At 48.9% G+C, this 12,513-nt stretch overlaps 1 protein-coding gene across 1 annotated transcript; it reads left to right on the top strand.

Moving 5' to 3' along the window:
* Nucleotides 1-869: 869 nt before the first annotated feature.
* Nucleotides 870-12,513, top strand: BCL2L12 (BCL2 like 12). The gene is given in 8 exon segments (XM_048516436.1): nucleotides 870-997; nucleotides 2,266-2,488; nucleotides 4,251-4,621; nucleotides 6,121-6,282; nucleotides 6,985-7,070; nucleotides 9,004-9,051; nucleotides 9,054-9,254; nucleotides 10,875-12,513. Coding segments are annotated over 7 exon segments (1,077 nt in total). The 5' UTR covers nucleotides 870-997; nucleotides 2,266-2,327; the 3' UTR covers nucleotides 10,923-12,513.

Below are 12,513 nucleotides of genomic sequence, written 5' to 3'. Positions count from 1 at the left end.
GGAGAGCCCGGGCGCGCTTCGGTTAGGATCGGCATCCCCCGGTCCCGGTTAGCCCGACGTCGTTCACCCGGGCAGGATCCCGGATCCTGTGGGTCTTCCGGCTGTGTTCAGAGGTAGCGATCCTCGAAGAGATTTAGGAGGGTCCTTCAAGCCAACTTTTTCACCCGCGCGTCAGCAGTGCTGCAAGCGTGCCAAACGCTGCCGGTTGAGTCGAGCGATCTCGCCACGCGGGCTCGATCGTTTGCAGACGCTGTGAAAAAAACTTTGGCCATAACCGACCTTTGCAAAACAGCTGGTGGAATAAGTCGTGGAAGGACGAAATGGATATAGAAATCATTGCTTGTGTCCAATTGATCAGCTTTACGAGAGTGTTCTTCCGAAATGAACCACAAAGAAAATGCCCTAAGGGTTGTTTAGAGTCTATAGTGCGTTATCACAGCCTGTGTAAAAAAAGGCCCAGGATAGTGTCAAAAATATTACACTCCTTAGCCCAAGGCCCCCTAGATGTTGACGCTCTAGGGCAGCGGTGTCCAACTCTGGCCCTCCAGATGCTCATGGACTACGATTCCCATCAGCCCCTGCCAGCGTGGCCCATTAGCAGAGGTGATGGGAATCGCAGTCCATGAACATCTGGAGGGCCAGAGTTGGACACCCCCGTCCTGGGCATCAGTCTGCCAAGCCTGTAGGTAAATCGAACACTGCATACACGTGAACGAGGCATGTATGAAGCTGCAGCTCCGTGCAAGCCTCCTGAACCATTCCCTTCTTTCACTTTGCAGCAGCAGGCGATGGGGCAGGGGGCGTGGCTTGTGCGCAGCCCCGCCCCCCGGCATTCCCTGCTGTTTGCTCTCGCAGGCGCGGGAGAAAAACCGGCTGGAGCGGGCGCAAAGCGAGCGGCGGGGCAAAAATGAAGGAGGAAGTTTCCGGCTGCAGCCGCAGAAGTTTTGTGGGACTCGCCTAGGCCTCCCATTCCCTCTCCTAGTCGCTGTGCAGCGTGGTAAGGAGGGAGAAAGGGGATGCGGCGCCCTTTTTGCAAACGATCCGGGACTCTCTAGGTCGTTGAGCCGATGCTGGTGGGGAAAATGAATCGGAGGGAGGAATGGGCAGGGGGATCCAAGAGGCGAAGGAGCCGGAGCCCCTGTTTTGGAGGACTAGTCTGGCTGTTCTAGGCTGCTGGAGGCTGGTTGACGCTTTTACTCTTGGCAGGAATGCCAGATGGTTTATTGCTGTTGTTTTCTTCCTCTTGCTTGCCCCCCCCCCACTGTGCCATCATGCCCCCTTTTCTCCATTTGATCCTAACAACAGCCCTGTAAGGCAGGTAAGTTGAGCTGAGAGAGAATGACAGGTCCAAAGTCATCCCGCAAGCTTAAGCAGCAGAGAGGAGATTTGAGCCCGGATCTTCCAGATTAAGCACCACACCACACTAGCTGTGGAATTTGCTTGAGGAGGAAGCGGGTACGTGGGACACACATCCTTGCAGGGTTATGTGGCATGGGGCGCTTACTTGAGAGACCAATGGGTGTATGCGCTCCAGCGTTTGTGTGTGTCTTGTATTGGGTTGATCTGTAGGGAGATGGTAAGGGGACAGTCGTATCTTTGGGCAGGGAGCTGGACTTTTGAGCCCTTTGAAACTCATGGGGAAGGGGGAAAGAATGGCTTTTCATAGGTGAAGCATGTTTTCCATCTTGCTGGCCTGCTAAAATCTGTCCCCCCCCCTTTCTCACCCCCCCTTCCCAGTGTGATAAAATTGAAAACTAATTTTAATTGGAGGAGGTGGGAACAGTTATGGGATTCAGCCGGTTCGCACCACTTCAGCAGACCCGGTTGTTAAAATGGTGCTTGTAAACAGCCAGTTGTTAGATTGTTTGAATCCCACCACTGGGTGGGAACATTGCTTTTTACTAGGGCCCATATTGGAGCCTGTGGAAATTTTAAATTGTCAGTCACCATAATGGGATAAACAATTAATTGAGTTTTAACACGGGGATTGTTAGTGGCTATTTTCATGTTGAATTGCATTATTGTGTATTAGGAATGTTTAAAATTATTTTGAAGAATATCTATGTTTTATAAATTTGCATCTTTGTGCTAGTTTCCAGTATTCTAATGATGCGTGTAAGCCGCTCCGAACCCAGTCTTTGGCTGGCAAGAGCAGGGAAACAAATTTAATAAAATAATAGCAACAATTTGAATGACCAAGGATGAGACAAAGTGCCGTGGGGTGATCGGAAGGAGGCTGATGTAACGTTTCTTCCCCTGCTCAAGGTGAAGGAAGATGGCAGGGCAGTGATCTCTCTCCAAATGCCTCCTCTTACCTTCTCAGGCTCATGGCGGGAAGCCCAGCCCCGCAGAGATCGGTTAATCAGGTGAGAGAAGACAGCCGGCGGATTCTGGAGGCGTTCCTGCAAGAAGTACTGAGCCCTAAAGACGCAGGACCGCCGGGTCACGTGGGCCGCACCTACCATGACCCTCAAAGATACATACACAGGTAACAGATCTAGGTGCAAACTCCTGAGTGCCCTGTGTGGGAAAGTGGATACAGGAAATTAAACAGAGCCTAGCCCAAAAACTTGGGTTATCTGGAATGGGAGTGGATCTTGCCCTGGGAAATTCTGGATTGGGATCTGGAAAACCTGGATTCTCCAGCAGGACAGTGACTCAGAGAAGCCCTGTAGTCACAAAGCTCTACCTTGGATTCTCTGCGGGGAGACCGATTTCTGCAGTTTTATTGCTATGAAAGTTGGGAATTGGAAGCTAGGAAATCTGGATTCGTTGGGCAGCGGTGGGAGAAAACAAAGGCCGGGATGAGGGTGGTGGAAGAAAGTGCATTTAAGTAAGCAAATAAGCTCCCCAGGAGTCCGCTTGGCTCACACTTTTAAGCCTGTTCTCACAATGTGGTGCAGGTGTCTGATTTCAGAAATTGTGAAAAGGATGTCTGTTTTTTTCACACTTTTGAGAGAATGTACGCAGGTGAGGTAGGATCAGGGTGATGATGCAAAAGTTGGATCCAGGTGTTGGTCTCTTCAGTTTCCCTCCTCACTGGCCTCTTGAGAGCCAGCAGTGGTGTAGTGATTAAGAGCAGGTGGATTCTAATCTGGAGAACCAGGTTTGATTCCCCACTCCTCCACCTGAGAGGCGGAGGCTTCTCTGGCGAACCAGATGTGTTTTCACACTCCTACATTCCTTCTGGATGACCTTGGGCTAGTCATAGTTCTCTCAGAACTCTCTCAGCCCCACCTACCCCGCAAGGTGTCTTTTGTGGGAAAAGGAAGGGAAAGGAACTTGTAGGCCACCTTGAGCCTCCTTATAGGAGAGAAAGGTGGGGTATAAATCCAAACTCTTCTTCTTTACTGGACTCTTCCCTTATACATGCAAACTTTCTTGGACTAAAACAAAATTCCTTTGTGTGTTCCTTTGCTCCTGTTGGTTCCAATGCATTCCTCCATATTGATAGATTTTATTGTATTTTTGATGAATTTAATAATAATAATAATAATAATAATATAATAATAATAAATAAATAATATAATATAATATAATTATACAATAATATGAAATATAATAAATTATATAAAATTATATAATACGATAATTATATAATATATTAATAAATTATTTAACAATCACACCCTTCTAAATTAATGGATTACAGTGGAGCTAGGAGAGTGCGACTTTGCTTAGAACTACACTGTGAAGAAGAAGAGTTTGGATTTATACCCCCCTTTCTTTCCTGTAAGGAGGTTCAAAGGGGCTTACAAACTCCATTCCCTCCCCACAAGAAACACTTTGTGTGGTGGGTGGGTTTGAGAAATTGTGCTGTGACTCGGCCAAGGTCACCGAGCTGGCATGTGTTTGAGCACACAGGCTAATCGAGTTCCCCAGATGAGCCCCCACAGCTCAAGTGGCAGAGCGGGGAATCAAACCTGGTTCTCCAGATTAGAATGCAGCTGCTCTGAACCACCACACCACTGCTGCTCCTGTTAGGAGAGAACCAGAGAATCACACTGTGCTCCTTCCGGAGTTCTTTCCACCTAGAAATGGGAAAATGCCCCAAAAGCCAGTGTGTGATCACCTTGCAATTTTCCATTACTGATAGGAGTGGGTGGGCTGATGGTCCTAAGTTGGCTGTGATTCGTCTGCCAGCCCATGGAAAGATTTTTGAGTCTGGATGCGTGATGCTTGGGACCCAGATGCATCAGGCTGGGTGAGAAGCAAGCAATCCCTAATTCTGTTACTCTCTCCCATGGCAGGTCCCCAACTGAACATAGCCCACACTGTCCGGCCTGGACCAGCGTCCACGACGCCATTAACCAGGTGGAAGAAAAGAAGCATGGCTTCCGTACCAGTATCAAGAAGCTGTTGCGGCGGAAGGCTAGTCCCCGGACTCCCACAGATGGCCCCCCGCCCTCCAAGGATTCCTTAAAGCGATCCAAGTCTGGAGTGGAGGGAGCCCTCCAGAAGCACACCTTCTCCTTCAAGAGCCTTCTGCGGAAGAAGGGCGCTTCCTCAGGGGAGATGGAGAGCTGCCCCGCCGAGCCCTGTCTGCGCCCCGACTCCTTGTCTCTTACCCCCTGCTACTGTGAGCAGCTTCAAACTGGCCCGCCAGAGCCCCAGGCAGCCAGTAAGGAAATACTGACAAACCTAGTTGCTTCTAGACCAGTGGTGGCGAACCTATGGCACGGGTGCCAGAGGTGGCACTCAGAGCCCTCTCTGTGGGAACACGCAAACAGAGTGCCCCCCCCCCCATCTAGGCTGGCCTGGGCCGCTGGGCTTGATTATTAGCATTAAACCTAAGACCAAGTTTTGGGGAAGCTGTGTAGGTAACCCTGTTAAGCGCTGTTAAACCCCACTGATTTTCATGCAAAGAAAAAAGCGCAATCCTTTACCTGGGAGTAAGCTCAATTGCTGGCAATGGGGCTTGCTTCTGAGTAAACACTCCTAGGATCGTGATTCACCCGTTGGAAGAGATGCCCGGTTACTTCAGAGCAAAGCCACTGACTACCACCAAGCTTACTCCTGAGTAATGCACGCCTCGGAGGCAACCGTTTTTTCTAAACTAAAAACCTCAGTATTCAGGTTAAATTGCCGTGTTGGCACTTTGCAATGAATAAATGGGTTTGGGGCTGCAGTTTGAGCACTCGGTCTCGAAAAGGTTCGCCATCACTGTTCTAGACAGAATTCTTCTTGCTTCTGAGATGGGTGTCTCAACTCCCATGCCTCGCCCCTAACTCTAGAAAAGCCAGCCGTTTAATTGTGTACAAGTGGGGACTTGCAAGGAATCACGGGGAAGGGAAAGTTCCATTCTGTTCCCTACCAGTGCTACTCCTCCTTTGTTGGCCCTGTTTTCTCCTCTTGTACCCCCCTCCCCTCTAAAATTTGATCCATTTTCCCCATCACCCCCTGGCTGTCTCTGTTCCTCTCCTTGTTGCCAGTTGTCATCCCCCTCCCCCCCCCCGCCTCACTGCCACGTTTTCCATTTCAATTAGCCACCCCCTATTGTTTCTTGCTTCCATCCTTTTCCCACTGTTTCTGCCTCTATTCCCCACTTCCTCCCCCCCCCCCCCTGCTCTGCCTTCAAGCTGCTCCTCCTTACCGTGCTGGTGGCTGACACCATGAGCCAGGTGATGTAGTGGTTAAGAGCAGGCGCACTCTAATCTGAAGAACCCAGTTTGATTCCCCGCTCTGCCACTTGAGCTGTGGAGGCTTATCTGGGGAACCAGATTAGCTCGTGCACTCCCACACACGCCAGCGGGGTGACCTCGGGCTAGTCACAGTTCTTTGGAGCTCTCTCAGCCCCACCGACCTCACAGGGTGTTTGTTGTGGGGGGCGGGAGGAAGGGAAAGGAGATTGGAAGCCCCTTTGAGTCTCCTCACAGGAGAGAAAGGGGGGATATAAATCCAAGCTCTTCTTCTTGTTCTAATTACAGACTGCTTTTCCTTTTAGCTTGTTTCAAACTGCTTTACCATAAAGCGTCCCTGTCCTTTCATCTCCTACCGAAGTGGCGTCATTGTATTTCTTTTGCATACCTTAGTTGCAGGAGAGCAACCCAGCAAAAGAGTGACTGGTCAGTGCAGGCCTGGGCTTTCTGGGCCACTAACTTTCCCCATTCTTTATTCCAGACTATGAGGCGGAGGAGCCGGAGTTTTACACACGTGTGGCCCAGAAACTGGACCTCTTGGTCAAGCAGCAGCAGCTGATCAGCCCTTCAACTGGAAAAGACTGGCCTTCCCCCGCGGACCGGTTCCACCCTCCTGCCACAAGTGCTGCATCTGGCACTTCAGGTACAGGATTTATTCCATGGCGTGTGTGCGCGCGTACCCCTCCTTGTCCCCAAAACCCGTTTGGAGCAACAGCGCCTGCATTAATCCCTTGTGATTCACCATCCAGAAGTGTTGTAGACCGAGGTTCCATCCTTGCTGAGCCTGCAGGCAGTTTGGGAATCTTGAGGAGGGAAAGCAGACTCCTCTACAATTAGGCGGGGCAATCCCAAAATGGCTGCCCTGGGGCCAGTCACAAAGTGTTGGGAGGTTCCCGGCCAACTGTCCTGCTATGATAGAGGCAGCCCACTCCCCACTGCATGCTCTTGAGCTCTCGTGAAGAATCTCCGGTACCACAGAGGTGACGGAGAGCCATAGTTGGCTCTTTGCTTCGCGGAAGAGACGTTTGGTTTCGGGTTCCAAAGACGGGGACAGAGGGATGTCCGCAGGGAAAGCGATTAAAAAAGCCCGAAATAGCCGGGCAAGTCTTTTCTTGCCCCTGCGCCAAGCTAAATGGCCTGTGTTCTCAGCGTTCTGCCATCCAAAAACGTGCGCATGTGAGTGGCTTTTTTCCTGCGAGGGCAAGATTTCCAAGTCCAGAAATAAGCAAGTCTGGTTCTGTGGCCAAGTAAAACAAGCCTGGGAAAACTCAGCGTTCTGCCAATGAGGCAGCTGGCCGGGAACAGTCTGAACCACCCTGAATTTTTATTTCCTGTTCCGTTGAAGACACTCTGAACGAGAAACAGAAAGAGCAAGTGCTGCAGAAACTGATCGCGCTCCTGGAAGAACAGGCCGGGATCATCAACAAGGAGGTAGTTGCAGAGTTATTCAAACAGGCCAGGTGGGCTGAATTCCTCCACTTGCTTCTGTCTCTGGTATCACCTGCTCAAGTATTTCTACCTCAAGCAAGTTCACCTAATCTTGGGGGGCTTCTTCTCTGTACTGTCGGGCTGATCCTTATGTCTGGGTGACTTGCTGTTTGAAAGAGCATCCTTCCAAATTCCTCCTGGTGACCCTGAGCATTTTTCGGAACAGCCTTCCTGTTTACCTCCTTCACATTTGAATCCCACCTGCAAACCTACTTCTTCCATTGAATATTCCAAGCGCCATAGGCTGTCTGCTTGTCTGTGACTCCTATCCTTGTTCTGCCTCTCCCATTATGAATCTATTTGCATAGATCTGCTCAACATTCTCTGCTTATCGGTTTCTCTGCTGCCCTTTTACCCACCTGGCTTTCATCCAAGATCAGGCCGTTTCTTGTTCAACCCTCTGGAACAGACCGTCTAAGGCTTTATGGCAGACTTCGTCCTTATTGTTTTTCAGGGGGGCATATAAAAGCTGCCTTTTCCAAAGAGAGCCAGCGTGGTGTAGTGGTTAAGAGCAGGTGGATTCTAATCTGGAGAACCGGGTTTGATTCCACACTCCTCCACCTGAGTGGCAGAGGCTTATCAGGTGAACCAGATGTATTTCCACACTCCTACATTCCTGCTGGGTGACCTTGGGCTAGTCACAGTTCTTCAGAACTCTCTCAGCCCCACCTACCTTCGGCTACATGTATTTTCCTTGTTGTGGGTAGTGGGAGGTACAGCGATTTTTTGTAAGCCACCTTGAGTCTCCTTACAGGAGAGAAAGGTGGGGTATAAATCCAAACTCCTCTTCTTCTTTAATGGACTTTGTGAAAATACTGAGGGTAATCAGTTTTGTGTCGCTGTCCAGTGCTGATTGGGGGTGTGGAGCCACTTTGATTTGCAGGTAGTCTCTGAGAGACATGTGACTGACCCAGCAAGCTTCATGCAGAGGATGGGGGAAATACACCTGGCTCGTCAGATAAGAGCCTGCCTCTCATGTGGAGGAGCAAGGAATCAAACCTCGTTCTGCAAACTAGAGTCCACTGCTGTTAACTACTACACCTTGCTGTCTCTGCCTGGGAAGACCTTGGGGGTCAATCACACACTCTTCAGCATAACCTGCCTTGTGGGGGCTGTTATGAAGATACTATAGAGAAAAGGAGAAGGATGTAAGTTGCTTTTTGTCCTCATTAGGTTATGAGTAAAGGCAGAGTATAAATGAAATAGAATATCCTGCCTGGAGTCTCAGTGGGAAACGTGGACTGTAAATAACAATAACAATAAATAAAAATGAACCAACAACAACATCAAAAAACCCTCAGCCCAATAGAAATCAGTATTGTTGTTTGCTACTATTGTGAGTACCATGGCTAAGAAAGGATCAGCAACTACTAATAGAAGGTGGAATCCAGCAGGAAGTAGTAGAATAGCCCCTAGGAAGCAGCAGTGGCATAGTAGTTAAGAGCAGGTGTACTCTAATCTGGAAGAACTGGGTTTGATTCCCCATTCTGCTGCCTGAGCTGTGGAAGCTTATCTGGAGAATTCAGATTAGCCTGTACACTCCAACACCCACCAGCTGGGTGACCTTGGGCTAGTCACAGTTCTTTGGAGCTCTCTCATCTCCACCTACCTCACAGGGTGTTTGTTGTGAAGGGGGAAGGGAAATGAGTTTGTAAGCCCCTTTGAGTCTCCTTGCAGGAGAGAAAGGGGGGTTATAAATCCGAACTCTTCTTCTTCTTCTTTTTCTATACTGGGCCTGCACACCAAGACTGAACACATCTTTGATGTTGACTAAATTCTTAGTAGTCTCTTCTGATTTGAAATCGGACCTACCCTCGCGTGCTTTGCCCTGACATCTGAGTTCTCTCTATTTCCGGCTCCTTTTTCTCAACGGCAGATCGAAGCGGACCCGCTCCTCCGGAACACCATCTCCCCGGGCCACTATCAAGCAGCTTCTCACAAGTGTCAGAGGTCTTCACCTCCCGCGACTCTCCCGGCATCCCTTGCCCACAGTTGGCTGCTGGCCTCACCATGGAGCTGACCCGAAAAGTGGCCGGCATCAACAGCCACGCCGTGCACACCCTCATGGGCTACAGCCTACAATACATGGATATGTTTGTGCCGTGGCTGCAGCAGCAAGGTGGCTGGGTACGTGGGGGAACCTGCAGGCATGGATTTTAAGCAAGGGGTTGTTTTTCGTATGCAGATGGATTTGTGGCCTTTAAAAACAGCAAACGTAAAAGCAAGGAACAGAAGAACGGGCGACATTTTGCCCAGGATAAATTTGATTGGTTGCAGGGATCTGGAATCTCATGCGGAAGAACCATTGTATAAAATGGCGTAAACGGGGGCCATTTGTTCTTTACATTCCAGTTCCATGTTTATAAAGCGAAACTTGGAGACCTGCTTTACAGGGTATTGTAAGGAACAATCATATAAAGCATGGGCAAGCTGTCAGGTCCATGCCTGACAGTGCTTAGAAAGACCCAAAGCAGTTTATTTCTACAACGCATAGAGTAACAGAGAAAGCTGAATCTAGCTCTCCCGCATAGATTCAGCTATTATATCCTTCAATGCCCCCCCCACTTCGATTCTCACCAAATGGGTTTCACAGAGAGTATAACATTTGCACTACAGAGCTTCAAGAAACCTGGGAAGTTCGCACCTTCTCGCAGGAGGGCTGGCGCCAGGGAATTGCCAGGGAGGGGGAGAGGGAAACCTGAAAGCATTTACAGGAAACATTTGCAATCCCTACACAGCAAGACATCTAAGCACTGACAGGCATGGACCTGACACAAGCAACCATCTTGGCCCAAGCACCGAAAATATACACCATCTATACCTGTAAGGGTGTCCTGACCTAGATGGCTCAAACTAGCCAGATCTTAGAAGCTAAGTAGGGTTCATCCTAGTAAGTACTTGGATGGGAGACCACCAAGGGATACCCTGGTCATTAGCTATGCAAAGAAAGGTAATGGCAAACCACTTCTCTTGGTGTTTTGCCTTGAAAACATACACAGACACCTGTAAAGATGACAGGGTGCTAGAAACAACATTAAGGATGGGAATTGGACTTGTACAGATACCTTCAGGCCAAGCAAAGCACTAGAAGCATTGGCAGCATCTCAGGGACTTGACTTGGCCTCAGCTGGTGGCTGTTTCAATCTGGGAAGCAATGACAGCTGAAAGTCATGCTTATTGCCCTCTCCAGCAGTGGTGTAGTGGTTCAGAGCAGGTGGATTCTAATCCGGAGAACCAGGTTTGATTCCCCACTCCTCCACCTGGGTGGCGGAGGCTTAACTGGTGAACCAGATGTGTTTCCGCACTCCTACAGTCCTGCTGGGTGACCTTGGGCTAGCCACAGTTCTTCGGAACTCTCTCAGCCCCACCTACCTCACGAGGTGTTTGTTGTGGGGAGAGGAAGGGAAAGGAGCTTGTAAGCCACCTTGAGTCCCCTTACAGGAGAGAAAGGTGGGATATAAACCCAAACTCTTCTTTCCTTCTAGCCATAGTTCTCACCAAACTCCCTCAGCCCCACCTACCTCACAAGGTGTCTGTTGTGGGGAAAGGAAGGTAAAGGAGCTTGTAGGCCACACTGAGTCTCCTTACAGGAGAGAAACGATAAACCCAAACTCTTCTTCTTCCTGGATTGCTTGGGCAGAGTTCTGGTGTGCTGCTGTCCTTGATATAAAGCTTGTGTAAAACAGATGACGTTACAGGACGCTTTGACAACCAACCATCCTAACGTTTGTTTTGTGTTCTTTGTAGGAGAACATCGTGGCTCAGGATGAGATTTTTGACCTGCCAATTGATTAACCCTCAAAAAGGAGGATTGGGGTGGGACATCCATGCCCCCAATCCCACTGTCAGCACCAGGAAATGCCAATGTTTTTTCTAGGACCTCAGGACCTGTGGGAGGGTATGCACTTGGCACTTGGTCTGTGAAAAATAACCCTGGGGCAGAGGCGGAGTACTCACGGTGACATGTGGGGTCACAGAGAATCGCCCCCCACACCCTTCTCCTCTGGCTGTCCCGCCAGGCTACTCCTTCAGCAGGCGGAAGCTCCACAGGCTGAAAGAGCAGCCTGGCGGGACCGGGCTGAGTGGCAGCCCACGGCAGGCTCCTGACAGCTAAGGTAAGGGGGGCGGGAGGGGAGGGTACACCCAGAGAAGGTGCTGCCCTGGGCACCATTCTCTCCCCCCCCCCCCACGCCTCTGCCCCTGGGGGTATCCTTTTTAGTGTTTCAGAAAAGTCCTCTTATTTCTCTCCCCACCGGGAATTGTGCCAAAGAGATTTCCTAACACTGACTGGTTTGGGGTTTTTTTGACACTTGTGGGGCTAAAGGGCTAAATCTTGGGATCTGGAATTCTACACTAATAGATGAGGAATGGACCATCCCTTCATTGATTTCAGTATGTTAAGGGGGTAACTGTTTAGGAATACATTAGCAAAAATTCACAGGTGTGCAACGTAAGGAATGCCAGCCAGAGAAGCCCGTCGCACACGGGCGTAGGCTCAAAAAGCGTAACACAAATTTCTCATATATAGTTCTCTATATTGTAGAGATGCTGATATTTCGTCATATAACATCAAATAAGAGAATTTATCACCACATTTCATAACCAAGGTAAAAATCAAAGTACTTCCACTTTCCAGATGTCTTTTATAAAGTATTGTAATAAATACTTTCACTTCTTCAAAAATGTCTATTTTAACGTAGTATGATAGTACTTTCTTTTCCCAAGTTATATGATGAAATATGAGCATCTCTACAATATAGAGAACTATATATGAGAAATTTGTGTCACACTTTTTGAGCCTACGCCCGTGTGCGACGCGCTTCTCTGGCTAGGAATATATTAGCCCATCCACCGCCAATTTTAAGCCATTTGACTACTTTTGCACTGATGGTGAGATTTATTTTGTTGTGCATCTGTTTGTTTAGCTTTAAAAGCTGTGTTTTTTTAGCTCGTCTTTCTCTGGGGGAAGGAGATCTGTGACTCTTGGAAAACGGAGTCAGCAGTATACAAACACCAAGAAAGGAGCTGACGTGATTTTAAGAAATCAATTGTTTCTTTTTAACCAATGGTTTAGAAGTACTTTTTAAAAAAAATCTGCAGTGATGAGAAGTAGCAGTTTGGTTGTGTTTTTAAAATGAAATGATTTGCTGTGAATTATGGGATTCCACAGGAGGGACATAGCCCTCTCCTCGCTCTGTCAAACCATTATGTGTTTCTTATACCTGAGAACACAAGTGAGAATGCGGTGTGATTCTATGTGTATTTACTCAAGAGGAAGTGTAATGGGGCTTGATGTAGAGCAGGGGTGTCAAACTCGCGGCCCTCCAGATGTTCATGAACTACAATTCCCATCAATTCCCATGAGTATTGGCTATACTGGCAAGGG

Source organism: Sphaerodactylus townsendi, linkage group LG15, assembly GCF_021028975.2.
Source record: "Sphaerodactylus townsendi isolate TG3544 linkage group LG15, MPM_Stown_v2.3, whole genome shotgun sequence".
In the NCBI taxonomy this organism is placed as follows: domain Eukaryota; kingdom Metazoa; phylum Chordata; class Lepidosauria; order Squamata; family Sphaerodactylidae; genus Sphaerodactylus; species Sphaerodactylus townsendi.
Note: the sequence above shows the minus strand (reverse complement) of the source record. Positions and strands in the feature narration are given on the sequence as shown.